Raw genomic sequence first — 13,413 nt, 5'->3', positions numbered from 1 at the left:
GTAGGAGATGACATTTTCAATCTAAGTTTCAAAGAAGAATAGCTGAAGAGTGTGACATTAAAATGCATTCGTTCCTAAATAAAATATAAAAACAGACCGTTTTAAACCAATCCTTGAGCAGCCTCCCTAATGTGCTATACAATTGATCATTCGCTCTTAAAATGTTACCAACTGTTGCCTTCCTCTATTTTATCATACATGCGCTGTAACTTTTTAATATAAGGCTTTGAAAGTCCATGGTGTTTAGAAAGTGAATTTTGTGGAAATTTGACAATTTTTTTTATAAATCTTGAGAAGTTAATTCTGTGGATCTGTCACCCCCTCAATTCCAAGTGAACAGGCATAACATCATTAAGAACACCTACATTTGTTGCAATTGATTTATGTATTGGTTCAGGTCAAAATAGAGCAGAAAGTAACTAAAGAGTTAATTCTGTATTTAACACAGTGAATGTGTTGTAGAAACAGTAGTGTGATTTAACTGTCAAAAAAACTGTTTTGTCACAATATTGTTTACATTTTTACCACTTTATGCAGTTTGAAAACGGCACCGTTCATGAACATTTCTAGTTGATTCCTATGATAATGGGATGTTCAATTAAGTTTTTCTAAGAGCAACAGTAACCAAGGTAGGCAGAGCTGAGCAAAGGGTCACTTCGTTCTCTTTGGATGCTCTTGACTAAAAATTAAAGTTGAACCATGTGTATTTTCTTTTATATTATTTTTTCATGCCATATTTCAAAATGAATTTTCAAAGATAATGATATTTAAATGTGAGTTTTTTCTCAGACATTACATGCACTTGCTCGAAAACACTGGTTTCACTCTAGTTAAAGTTTAAAGGGCACCTATTATGCAAAATTCACTTTTACATGGTGTTTGAACATAAATGTGTGTTGGCAGTGTGTGAGCAAAACCACCCTAGAATGATAAAAATCCACCCAGTGCTTTTTTTACAATCTCAATAAATCATAAGCACTGTCTCAGAATGAGCTGTTCTCAGATTCGGTGCAATGTGACGTAGAATTGCGCAAGCCCCTCCCACGACTCCTTGATTGACACTTCAGTTTGAGCCTAGACCCGCCCTGAGTGAGCTGGACACAGAGTCCGCCAATGTTCGAAGCTGGAGCAGCTGTAGACAAGAATGTCTCCTAAGCGATTGAGGTGTGCTGTTGTTGGATGTAAGAATGAACATAGCAGTCTTCATTTACTCTCGTTGTTACTCGAGGATGGATCTGTACTGTTTGTGATCCAGCTTACTGTCTCCAGAGCGACAGGACTAACGTTACTGACCACGGCAGAAATGAAAGTGAGAGTGCGCACTTTATGACAGCTCATCGAGTCATGTTACGGATATAAGGTTTACCAGTTTATTTAGCACCCACTGAAAAGGTGTGTATATATTTGTTTACTGTTAGTTGTAACGAGTGTTTTGTGTACTTCGCTGTGTATGTTGATGATAATGAAAGGGAGAGAGAGAGAGTTTATGGATAAGACTTTAATACGCACTTCTTATACTGTGTTTATTCAGGTCTTACAGTGATTCTCTGGAGTAAAACTAACGCTCATCTTTTGTGTGATGTACAATAAACTTCACTGAACTCATCAGTATAACGTTATTTTGGTCATCATTCGGACGGGGTTTGCTACAGCAGGCTTGTATTAATAGTGGATAAAAGCAGATGACAAATAAGTTATAACCATAATTAAACTACACTATACCTGTTCTATCTCATACAGCATATATATTCTCTGGCTCTGTGGGCATTATTGTCCGATGGCGAGTCGAAATGAACACCGCAACTCAGAGTTTCTGTTGATTGTCCTTCTGGTTCTTCTGAGCGCGAGCTTGTGAGGCTCCGCCCCCTGGGCCGTGCAGCAGCAGTTAATTTGCATTTAAAGGGCACACACTAAAACAGCGCGGTTTTCTGAGCCCCCCAAAAATGACAATTTAAACATGCTGTAAAAAAAATTTATCTGTTGGGTATTTTGAGCTAAAACTTCACATACATACTCTGGGGACATCAGAGATTTATTTTACATCTTGTGAAAAGAGTCATAATAGGTGCCCTTTAACTAAACTAAACTAAAAAAAAAAAAAAAAACACTTTAGAAAACCACAAGGACAATTACTGATCTATGATGTCTTGGGTGTCTTTAGGTTGACTGGATAATTACAGTAAATTACAGCAACATGCCTGTTCAGTGCCTGTGGTTGCAGACTTTTAAGTAGCCTTTGTGCTTTCAATGTCGTTTACAAAAGTCATCATTATGTGGATACAGTTTGAGACTTTGCAAGTTAAATAAAGCTCTAAAACACTTGTGTCGAGACCTACATCCTTACTTTTTAGTTGTATATTTCTTCAGATATCCTGTTGAGATTCCTCATTTCTGTAGTGAATTTTAGCACCTATTGATTTCATTTAGCCTTGTGAGAAGTATGGTACATCTTGTGATTTGTCAAATATAAGGATGGTTTATTGATAATGGATTCCACTGAGCCTCTTTATTGAACTGCAGCTGATTAAAGTTTCCAACCAAATGAGGTTTTTCCCTTTTTTTTTTTTTTTTAAATCCTCAAAATTGATGTGGCTTGACATTATCCAGACCTTGCAGGGGGCTTTGAATGCATTGCCAAAGGGCATATGCTGATTTGATTAATTTGTTTTTTACCCAAAATTGATTAATCTTGTGATTAGTCTCACACTAAATTATCATGGTAGCTGGTGCTTAAAGGAGGTTTTAAATATTTCAGTGCTCAGGGCCTTAAAGGCAGTAAAATGGAAAAGTTACTTTTGAAAATTCAATTATAGATATGGTTTTGTTCATAAGAAAAAAATAAAGTTGGAAATAACCTATAAAGAGTGCTCCTCAGAAAGAAAAAATATATAAATGTCACTGTCTGATGTTAATTAGAAGAGGCCTAACTGTTAAAGTCAGATATAGTCTTTATATACGTGTATAGAGTCATTTCTGTCTCTAATTAACTCACTGTCCTTAAACACACACACACACACACACACACACACACACACACACACACACACACACACACACACACACACACACACACACACACACACACACACACACACTTAACATACTGTACACACAAGATTAATTTGTTTCCATGGCTGTTAATTTGTCTGTTATTGTCTTTCCAACTCATGGAAACTTCTTTGCTCATGAAGGTTTTATTTAGTTATATACGTACATGTACCATGTACATACACCATATAAGTACATGGTGGATATGGTTTCTTCCCTCTATCTCAATTTTATTCCTTTTAAAAAGGTCCTCTAAGTGTGTCCTACTGATCTCCCGCAGAGTGGCTAGCTTCACGGGGTCCACTGTAGAGAATTTGGCAGGCCATGCAGTCCCTTGGCCCGGGCATATTGAGTATTGCCTCAATTCCAAGTGTTTTGAGAGCACTGGAATATTTCGAAGTAAAATTTACCATGTTATGCTGAACATTCGTCATAGAGATAATATACTGCTTGATCTTTAAAAGGATAGATCACTAAAATATGAAAAATGTGTCATCTTGTTCCAAACCTGTACTTTCTTCTGTACTGTATATATATATATATATCTAGATGACATTAGTGAGTAAATGATGAATTACGATTTCTAAGTACAGTAAATCTCTATTTAAAGGGATACTCCACTTTTTTCGGAAATATGCTCATTTTACATCTCCCCCAGAGTTAAACAGATGAGTTTTACCGTTTTAGAATCCATTCAGCCGAACTCCGGGTCTGACGGTACCACTTTTAGCATAGCTTAGCATAGATCATTGATTCAGACGAGTCCAGTAGCATTTCTTTCAAAATGACCAAAGAGTTTCAATATTTTTCCTATTTAAAACTTGACTCTTCTGTAGTTAAACCGTGTACTAAGATCGACGGAAAATGAAAAGTTGCGATTTTCTAAGCCTATATGGCTAGGAACTACTCTCATTCCAGCGTAATAATCAAGGAACTGTGCGGCCGTACCATGGGTGCAGCAGGCGTAGTGATATGACGCAGCGCCTGAAAATAGGTCTAATAGGTTAGACAAACTTAGTCCCGGTCACGTTGGAAGAAGTTACCGAGCTGGGGACTATTTTTAGGCGCTGCGTCATATCACTACGCCTGCTGCACGCATGGTACGGCCGCACAGTTCCTTGATTATTACGCCGGAATGAGAGTAGTTCCTAGCCATAAAGGCTTAGAAAATCGCAACTTTTCATTTTCCGTCGATCTTAGTACACGGTTTAACTACAGAAGAGTCAAGTTTTAAATAGGAAAAATATTGAAACTCTTTGGTCATTTTGAAAGAAATGCTACTGGACTCGTCTGAATCAATGATCTATGCTAAGCTATGCTAAAAGTGGTACCGTCAGACCCGGAGTTCGGCTGAATGGATTCTAAAACGGTAAAACTCATCTGTTTAACTCTTGGGGGAGTTGTAAAATGAGCATATTTCCGAAAAAAGTGGAGTATCCCTTTAAGGACTATTTGAATCGGTTGTAGTACTGTATGTAAACCCATAGGGGTGTCATTAAGACTAGGTCTATTGAAGAAAAAAACAACTGGCTGGCTCATTGGATGGAATTTAGTCTAGAAATTTTTGACTTGGCATAGCCTACTTGTGAAAGGCTGAGGGAAATTATATTATTACTTGCACTGATCATCTTTGACCACTGTTAAAGCTGTAATTATTGCTTAGAGAATTAAATATTAGGATAATAACATATTTTTATTATAATTTGAATGTCTGTGGACTGCAATTGCCAGCACTAGTCAGAGCCTGCTTGTTTGGAAAATTAGCATTGCTGTCGACATCGTACATCACACGGTAAATATTTGTTCATTTCAAGCACAGCAAACACATTTCGCTACTGTTGTGCAAGTGAACCAGTACACTGCTTCTTTTCCCAGCAGCATAATCTGATCCAAGGAAAAGCAATCTTTTCTGCACAGAACAATCAGTTTAGAGAGAATAGAGTGTAGACTCTGTATTGGTGTCTATCAAGTACTGTGGATGTTTGGCACCTCATTGCCTTTATGTTAGAGCAGGATTCTTCAGTCCGCGATCATAGGGGGTCCGCAGCAGCATTGCAGCTTAATTGTGCTCTCTAGATTAAAATGTATTTATTAAAATTAAAATGTACATGTACAGGTACATCAACTGACATAATATCAGTCTGGCTAATGCAGGTGATTTTTCTGTGACTTTTTTAGAGGTTACAATAGTTATACCAGACAATGAGTTAAGATTCAAACAACTGAGCATGTTTACATGTGCAACAAAACACTGATAATTCCCAAAAATCTGCTTATTCAAATAACCCGCTGTTCCTGTTTACATCCGAAACCAATAACCCGGCAATGCAAGTATCCTACGGTTAAATCCACTGTAAGGATGCTTTCCTTTCACATATCACACATGCACAACTTCAGTTAGCCTACAGAACACAGGTTAATGTGTTTACATGATGGGTGAAATCTAAGCAAAAATCTTGCTGTCTATCTGTTTATGCTTAAGCTGTTTATGACCTTAACGCTGATAAAGGACCACATGCATTGTCCGCTTATTAAGCCTATTCGGGTTAAGAATGTGCATGTACAGTAAATGCGCTCAATTACTCTTTCAGGAATGAAGGAAGTGATGAGTGAGTCTTAATGAGTGTCATTGAATCATTCTCTGAAATTATATTTTAATAACACTGAATCATTTACTGTTGGCACAAATTAATCATCGAATTATTCACTCAACCGATTCATTCAAAGGGCCCTGCTATGGTTTAGTTTGGGGAAAAAAATTATGATAAAAGAGAAAAAAGAAAGTAACTGGCTATATTGTCTAAAATGTTACTCAATATTAACTTTTTGTTTATTGAGCTGTTATCCAAAAGCAGTCGTGCTGACCCCTTGTTACTCAAAGTGTCAGGTGTGGGTTAAGGGATGAGGTGAGGACTCAGTGATGCAGAGATTTGGTTTTATTTATTTCAAAAATAAAAATAAAAACAAAAACAAACAAAAACTCCCCCATGGTGGAAAACTGGACAAGGCAGGACTGGGAAAGGCAAACAGGATCAGGCAAAGCAGGACACAAGAGGTACATTCAACGACAATTTGGCAATTTGACAATTTCAACTACAAACACAAGGAGAATAAATAGGGATCAATCAAGACAGGTAAAGAGGGAGACAGGAGGGGCAACTGAACCAATAATCAGATAATAAGATGGGTGGGGTGGAGACAATAGACAGGAGAGCACATGACACAAAGAAACAAACATGACAAAACACAGCTAATGAGAACAGCTAATGAGAAACACCGTGTTTGCACAAAACGTGTCCAAACACAGCCCATACGTCTAGGCTAAAACAAGACAAAATTGGGCTGTCAGTGAAAATTTACTAGAAGTCTAAACCATAGCCCAAAAATAGACTAGTCATCAATTAGATAACAAAGAAATCAAATTAGTGAACACCTTGTAATCACTGTTTACTTTGCTTACATGATGGAATATCATACATCTCGCAAGTTATTTTGGCAAAAACGACACATAACCAAATTCAAGGTTATTTTGTTTAGAAGTGGGTTACTCATAGCCGGACTATATAGGGTCTATAGTTAACTTATATGGTGAAATGACGGCTAATGTTTGCTGGGATGACAACATGAAAGCACGCAGCCAATGAAAAACACAAGCTGCATGCTACAAAGAACACAACTTCACACGCGGGCAGAAGAGCGTACAGCCTGAGCGATCTCGAAACCGCATGCTCGCACAAGAAGACAGAGCGCACAGAGAATGAATGTCCAAACCCCGACACTGAACCAAAACCAAACTAGACCGAAGTGCCGGGATCCGCACACCATGCTCCGCACACAAAACAACTCGTGGGCAGAAGAGCGTACGGTCCGAGTGATCGGTACGGCACGCTCACAATGACAAGAAAGAATTGTCAGAGCTCTGTCACCCAACCAAGAATAAACAGACCGGAGTGATAGATCTAACACCTATTATTATCATTTTTATGGGTAACACTTTATTCTTCTTGTTACATATGTTACACGTACTTGCCATAGTAATAACAGTAAATTATGCAATTACATGCAACTAACCCTCAACCAAATCCTAATCCTACCCTAACCCTATAGTAAGTACATGTAGTTGCTTAATATTACTCAGTACTTAAATATATAATTACACTGTAACAATGACACCTTAAAATATAGTGTAACCTTTTTATGTTATTATTTGTATTATTGTTGTTAATATTAATAATAATAATAATATGCAAAGTTGTGGCTAACGTCTCCAGTAACAATGAAAGCTTTAGAACAATAACAGAGATAATGACTGATTAGTGTCTTAGCTTTTGATTAAAAAAGTATTATGTATCACATTTGTTTCAGAGTGAATCTTCTATTACTTGGATGGCCTTCTTTATCATAGTCTTAAGTGAAGGTTCATTTTAATTACTTCTTGCCGCTGTTGAAAAGAGCAGGCTACACTTTTCCAGTGTCTAGTCTGAAAATGCTTGCTTTGTATTTGGAGTTAAGCTACTAATTAGAGCTTCCACAGACTTTCTGTTCTAAGCCCTGCCAATTGAGATGCTTTGTTCACAGAGGTAGATTTGTCTCAATTTGTTCAAAGTGCCCTCATTACTGTGGAACGGGAGTCATTATATATTCTGCCTTATTACGATAACATCTTCCCCTTACAACCATAATATCACGGCTTTAAAAGGTCTGCTTTCCCTGGTACTCCTAGTATTTAGCTAAGATTGGTGGTAGTGGGAACCTGAGGTGAGAATCACAATGTTCTTTATTAGGTAAGGTGGGCATTCACTGAGAATCCCCAGTGGATATTGTTAACTGTGATGCTGTTACATGAAAAAAATAATCTCAATTATTCTTCGGCTGCAATATATCATAGACAAATATGGTATGATTTTTTTTTTAAACATGGTAAGTCATATTATAAGGAATCAAATGTTGTTCGTTGATCTTTTTTTAGCAGGACACATACTGTTATTCCCATCTTTATTTTTAACAAAGTCATTTCAATCTGTCACATTATAATTGACACATTTTAGTACAGCTTTATTTTGTGATTCTGAAGAATTAAGCAAACTAACTGCAGTAACAATAGACACTTAAATACTAACATTCGGAAAGAAGGTGGAAACCTGTAATGAAAATTAAAAGAATTGGTTATTGTTTTACTTATGATTATCTAATAACTTTACCAGTGGACTTGTACACAGGTTTCTTGTATACAAACAATACCGGATGCACGCGCATCCAGGAGGCAAAAAAACGCTATCTGTTATGCCGAGTTCTGTAAAAGAACATTGTAATTAACGTAGATTTCGCATTGTTTGTAATTTCTTGTTGACTCAATAATAAACTGCAATTTCAGAGTTGGATTTGTTTGTTTGTGTTTCATATTAATATAACATTATGTAAAACGTCCAACTGTTTACGAATCAAAATCCGGACATACTGTGATGCATGTATGAATTATCATGTTAGACTAAGTTAGTAATGTAATAGCCAATGTTAGCAGTGCAGCATCTATAGAGCCCGAATTTGCTTTTATATAAGTTGACCTTGTTTACGTTACTTTACGACCTGCAACATTTCATGACTGCACACATATAACGTTACTTTACTGTAAATCAAAGATTTGACGATGGATTATGTGGGAAGCCTTAGTACCTCCGACCGTGGCGATTATATTAAAAAAACGTACTCTCAGCAATGGTGAGATCTTGCCGGATCCCTACGCAATACATGACGATCTTTGGATTGTGGATGACAAGAAGTGGCCAGCAATTGTATGGCCTGATATATAAGTGTGTATACAAGAGAAATGATTAGAGCGTACAAATCCCTTGATGCATACAACTACGTGCTATGTTGTCATGTGCAGCTCGTCAAATTATGAATGGAAAGAATATAACATACAACTTCCTCCTTCTGTCCCACTCTTCCATTTGCCTAGATTTGGAATTACTTGCAACATATATAATTTAAATGAGCAGATAAAACACAACAGATAGGCCTGCATGTAAATAAATTACGCAACAACTCCTTGGCATTTTGACTTAGCGACAACACCACCACTGCTACTAGCCTAAACCCTTTACTCCGGTACGAAGACTGCGGGTCTTTTTGCCTCCTGGTTGCGTGCGCAAGCAGTGATGACGTCGCCGAGAAATCCATTTATAACCAAATCCCCTTTAAATAGTTCTTCAAAATACTGTAGGATTTTCTTTATTTGTTTCAGGTTTTAGGACTGAATGCATAATCTGAAAAAAGAAGCCTCTAGTTTTTTTATTATTTATTTATTTTTTGTATTTATACATGCACTTATTTGATTGTCATTTACATAATTTTTAAACACTGACAGACCATGTCTCCATGACACTTCATAACAGAAAAATAGTAAAAACAACTTGGAACGTAAAGGCAGTATTTCTGTCTTGAAACTGAAATCACAGTAGCAGAACTATGAATCCATTTATCACAGCACTCCACAGCCTGGTGATTTCACACTCTTAAAATATATTAGACAATAAAAGGTCACTGGTTTGCTCCTTCATCATGACCACTGCCCATTCATATTTCATAGTAATGATAAATATTTGGATGTTTCAAGTGCTCTAGGAAAGGGAGGAAAAACATCACCCAATGCAATTTTCAGTCACATAGCTGAAACCAAGGTCAGAGCAATGGAGTTCATTTGTTCAAGGTTTAGCCATCAGTGGTGGTGTTTACTTTTGCTGCTCTGTACAGCTTTTCCCTTTAACTGGATTTATGGTAGCGTATAAGAGACAAAGAATAGTTATTTTCTACTTCACATTACTTGCCTCTTTAATATCCAGTTCTTGACCTTTGTAGGTAATTTTCTGTGTATTCTACAAAGTAAATATAACATAATAACAATCAGAATATAATTATGCATTTTCCTAATGATGGCTAAAGATGCTAGAGGTAGTTTGCTGTATAATTAACCTGCCATTACTAACTGAGTTTTCTATGCATCATTGTCCATCAGGGAGGAGCTGATGATTTCTTCGTCCTTCGACAGTCTGGAGGTGCTGCTCGACTCTTTTGGGCCTGTGCGAGACTGTTCAAAAGACAACGGAGGCTGCAGCCGAAATTTCCGTTGCATCTCTGATCGCAAGCTGGACTCCACTGGCTGCGTGGTGAGTTGTCTTGAAACTAATGAAACGAATTATGTTATGTTAAATAATTAGTTACATTTATTACAGAAAATTCATTCATTAATTCAAAGACATATGCATAATTTTGATAGATTGAAAAAGTCCATATATTGTTATTTTTATGCTCATATTACAAATGCTTCAATGGTAAGAATCTCTTATCCCGTATTATTATTTTAATTGTAATTAAAATGTTTATCGATGATGATGATGATTAAATAACTAATTTAATTATATATTTTTTTGCATAGCGCTTTTTACAATACATATCGCTTCAAAGCAGTTTTACAGAAAATGTATATGTGTATATATGTATGTGTGTGTGTATATGTATATGTGTATATATATATATATATATATATATGTATATGTATGTGTGTGTGTATATATTATATATATATATATATATATATATATATATATATATATAAAATGTTAAACTGGTAGCCCGTGTTATTTGAGTTGTTCCCTTGTCTGTATGTCACCCTTTGGAATTACAAATGCATCTTTTTTCCTGTCACTTCCAGCCCTCTTCTTATCTCTCGTTTGATGCTTTCCCTGTTTACTTGTTTACAAACTGTCATAGCCTCAAAACAGAGATAAAATGAGCCATTTCTACGCCTGTACCATCATATACTTCACAATGTTTCTGCAAATATGAAGAAAGAACACCCTCTTGTACTCAATTTCCATAAAAAGCATTTACTTTTATAATTTAGGCCTTTCTTGTCTGCCGAAGGAGTTTGTTTCACTTACCATGGAAAATCGTATTTGTTTCTTACATTTCTTTATCTTTTACATCACACTCACTCTCTCTTCCTCACTTGTGGCTGTTAAGCAGCCATGAAATGAGCCAGGGTCTCTGATTTCACTCACCATCTGGCTGAGGTATGCTTAAAGTGCTTGATTTCTCATTCTGGCACGCTCCATGATAAGTGTGTTTGGCTGGCCTTGCTGATGGGAGGATTGTTTCAGCCAGAGTTTATGAAAAGTGCTGTGTCTCATCCATCTTTCTGACACTCACTTCCTTCATGATCTCCTGCTCATGTTTATAAACATGCGAATCAGGATTTGAGCCTCATTGGATATCTGTTCCTGTTCATCGTGTTGTTTAATTTGAGAGATATTTGCATTGATTGGATTTTCAATGAAGCCTCTCAATCCTGAGTGACAATGGGTGTCAAGCATCTTTCTGTTTTGTTTTGCATAAACATTTAATCATTTAGCAGATGCTTTCATTCAAAGCTACTCTAAAAGTTGTTTTGTTTTAACAACATGGTAGTTCTTTAAATTAGTGTAGTTTAGTTTATGTTTAGTGTTCAAATCCTGACCACATATAACCATAATATTTTAATAAATCAGTCAAAATTGCAACTAAACTTGAATGTGGTCACCATGCTTCTTTGTATTCTATGGGGGGAAATCATAGCAGCAAAAATAAGGATGGGCTGATCAAATTATAATATAATAATATACATAGCAGTTTGTATTGTCTGATGATATTTTCAGTGGGCTCATTTTGTAACACTTTGTTTTGTACTAACATGTAGAGCTCTTATTTATATAAATCTATTTATAAAAAATAACTTTTTCTAGAATAAAATTACCCTTGAATCACAATTGTAGATCATATTGAACAGTAATTTAATGAGTTTCTGTGTCTTCTGTGTTGTACTCGTGAGATGGAGGCTAAATTGTAAGGATGGATTTATGATGAGTATGATGAGGTGTAACACTGAATTCTACTGGGCCTCCTTTCTTACATGTATTTGCATACTGAAATGTGATTGATTAATCTCTTATGTCTTGCATCTATTTTCATATATTTTATTGCTGCCTTGCAAGTAAGGCTGGATGGACAGCCCTAAACCTAATGCTAATGAAACAGATGTTATGGCCTCCTCAATATTTCGCAGAAATTTCAACTTTAAATTCATCCTGCTCCTCATAATCAGAACACTCCCTTCTGTTGAGCCCATAGCTCGATGTTTTGTAATTAACAGATGACTGAAGCTATAAAAATGATGCTTCAATCTGTCCAATCATAAGAGCTCGCTGCGGGCCCCCCAGAGAGCCTCATTCCCCCCCTAATCAATTATCACCTTGTCTGAGGACAGCAGTGCCACTGCTGCTTCTGTGTTTTAATATCGCAGTCTGCGTGAGCGGACTCGTTCCGATCTGCTCTGTCTAGCTGATGTATAGCACTCCTGGGGAGAGGAACAGTGCACTAGTTTGGAAATACACTGATAATCGCTAAATGATGATGTGATTAATTAGTTCCTTTCCCGCCAGCACACTAGGTGTTGAGTGCTTTTGTGGGACACATCGGGGTGCCCGTCGTCCGTCCAGCCGTCCACATGAAAAACAAATTGGATCCTCTCTAGATCTGAGCGAGCCAGCCAAGCGTGCTCAAGAGACTTTTTGATATTGCTGACAGATACTGGTACAGTAGCTGTCTGTATATGAATGAATTATGTGTTACCAGTGTATACAATCAGAATGGCAATGAATTCCATAGGTAATGCATATGTGCTGTAGGGGTCTTATGCCAAACAACCTATTAACAGAGAAAAAAAAATATATATATATGTTTTTCAGATTTTAATAATTACAAATATTTATATTTATATATTATACAGTATATATATATATATATATATATGCATTTTCAAAAGAATAAAAAAGAAAGAAAAATCCTTTGGCGGTAGAGTACTCTGCTTTTTACCGAAGCATTCCATCTCTCCATCGACAACCCGCTCACAATCTCCCCAAAAGCTGTTCTGTCTCCTATCATGTTCTGGCTGTTAAGCACTTCTGAGTTCCTAGTCAATACTTGGCAAAGGTCTCCTGAGTGCAAACTCTGTGGGAGTGATCCAGATGCTCAGCAGGGAGGAAACACCACTGCCCCCCCCCCCCCCCCCTCCCCTCCCCCCCCTCCCAGGATCAAAAGGTGGTTTAAGAGGACTGTATCCATCTCTGTGACTGTCTGCCATAGATGGACAGTCTGGGCCAGCAGGGATTCTTGGCCATGCTAATGTAGCGAGCTATAGTCCCAAAGCATGATTTGTAATATGACTCTGACTTTCAGGTTGACCATTGCCATACTGTAAATAAAAAGAAAAATATTCTATTTGCAAAAACCTTACCAGGAAGGCAAAATTGTTTTCTGTTTTTTCTTTAA

General features: G+C 36.9%; 1 protein-coding gene across 5 annotated transcripts in view; it reads left to right on the top strand.

Moving 5' to 3' along the window:
* Positions 1-13,413, top strand: part of astn1 (astrotactin 1) — a 242,840-nt gene that overhangs the window by 93,179 nt on the left and 136,248 nt on the right. For all 5 annotated transcript variants that reach the window (XM_084410826.1, XM_084410825.1, XM_084410824.1 and 2 more), the window contains one exon: positions 10,064-10,214. In XM_084410826.1, coding sequence (XP_084266952.1) covers positions 10,064-10,214 — 151 coding nt within the window. The remainder of the gene's footprint in view (positions 1-10,063; positions 10,215-13,413) is intronic.

The sequence above is a fragment of the Rutilus rutilus genome (assembly GCF_951802725.1).
Source record: "Rutilus rutilus genome assembly, chromosome: 6".
NCBI classification, from domain to species: Eukaryota; Metazoa; Chordata; class Actinopteri; order Cypriniformes; family Leuciscidae; genus Rutilus; species Rutilus rutilus.
This window is presented reverse-complemented; position numbering and strand designations above follow the sequence as displayed.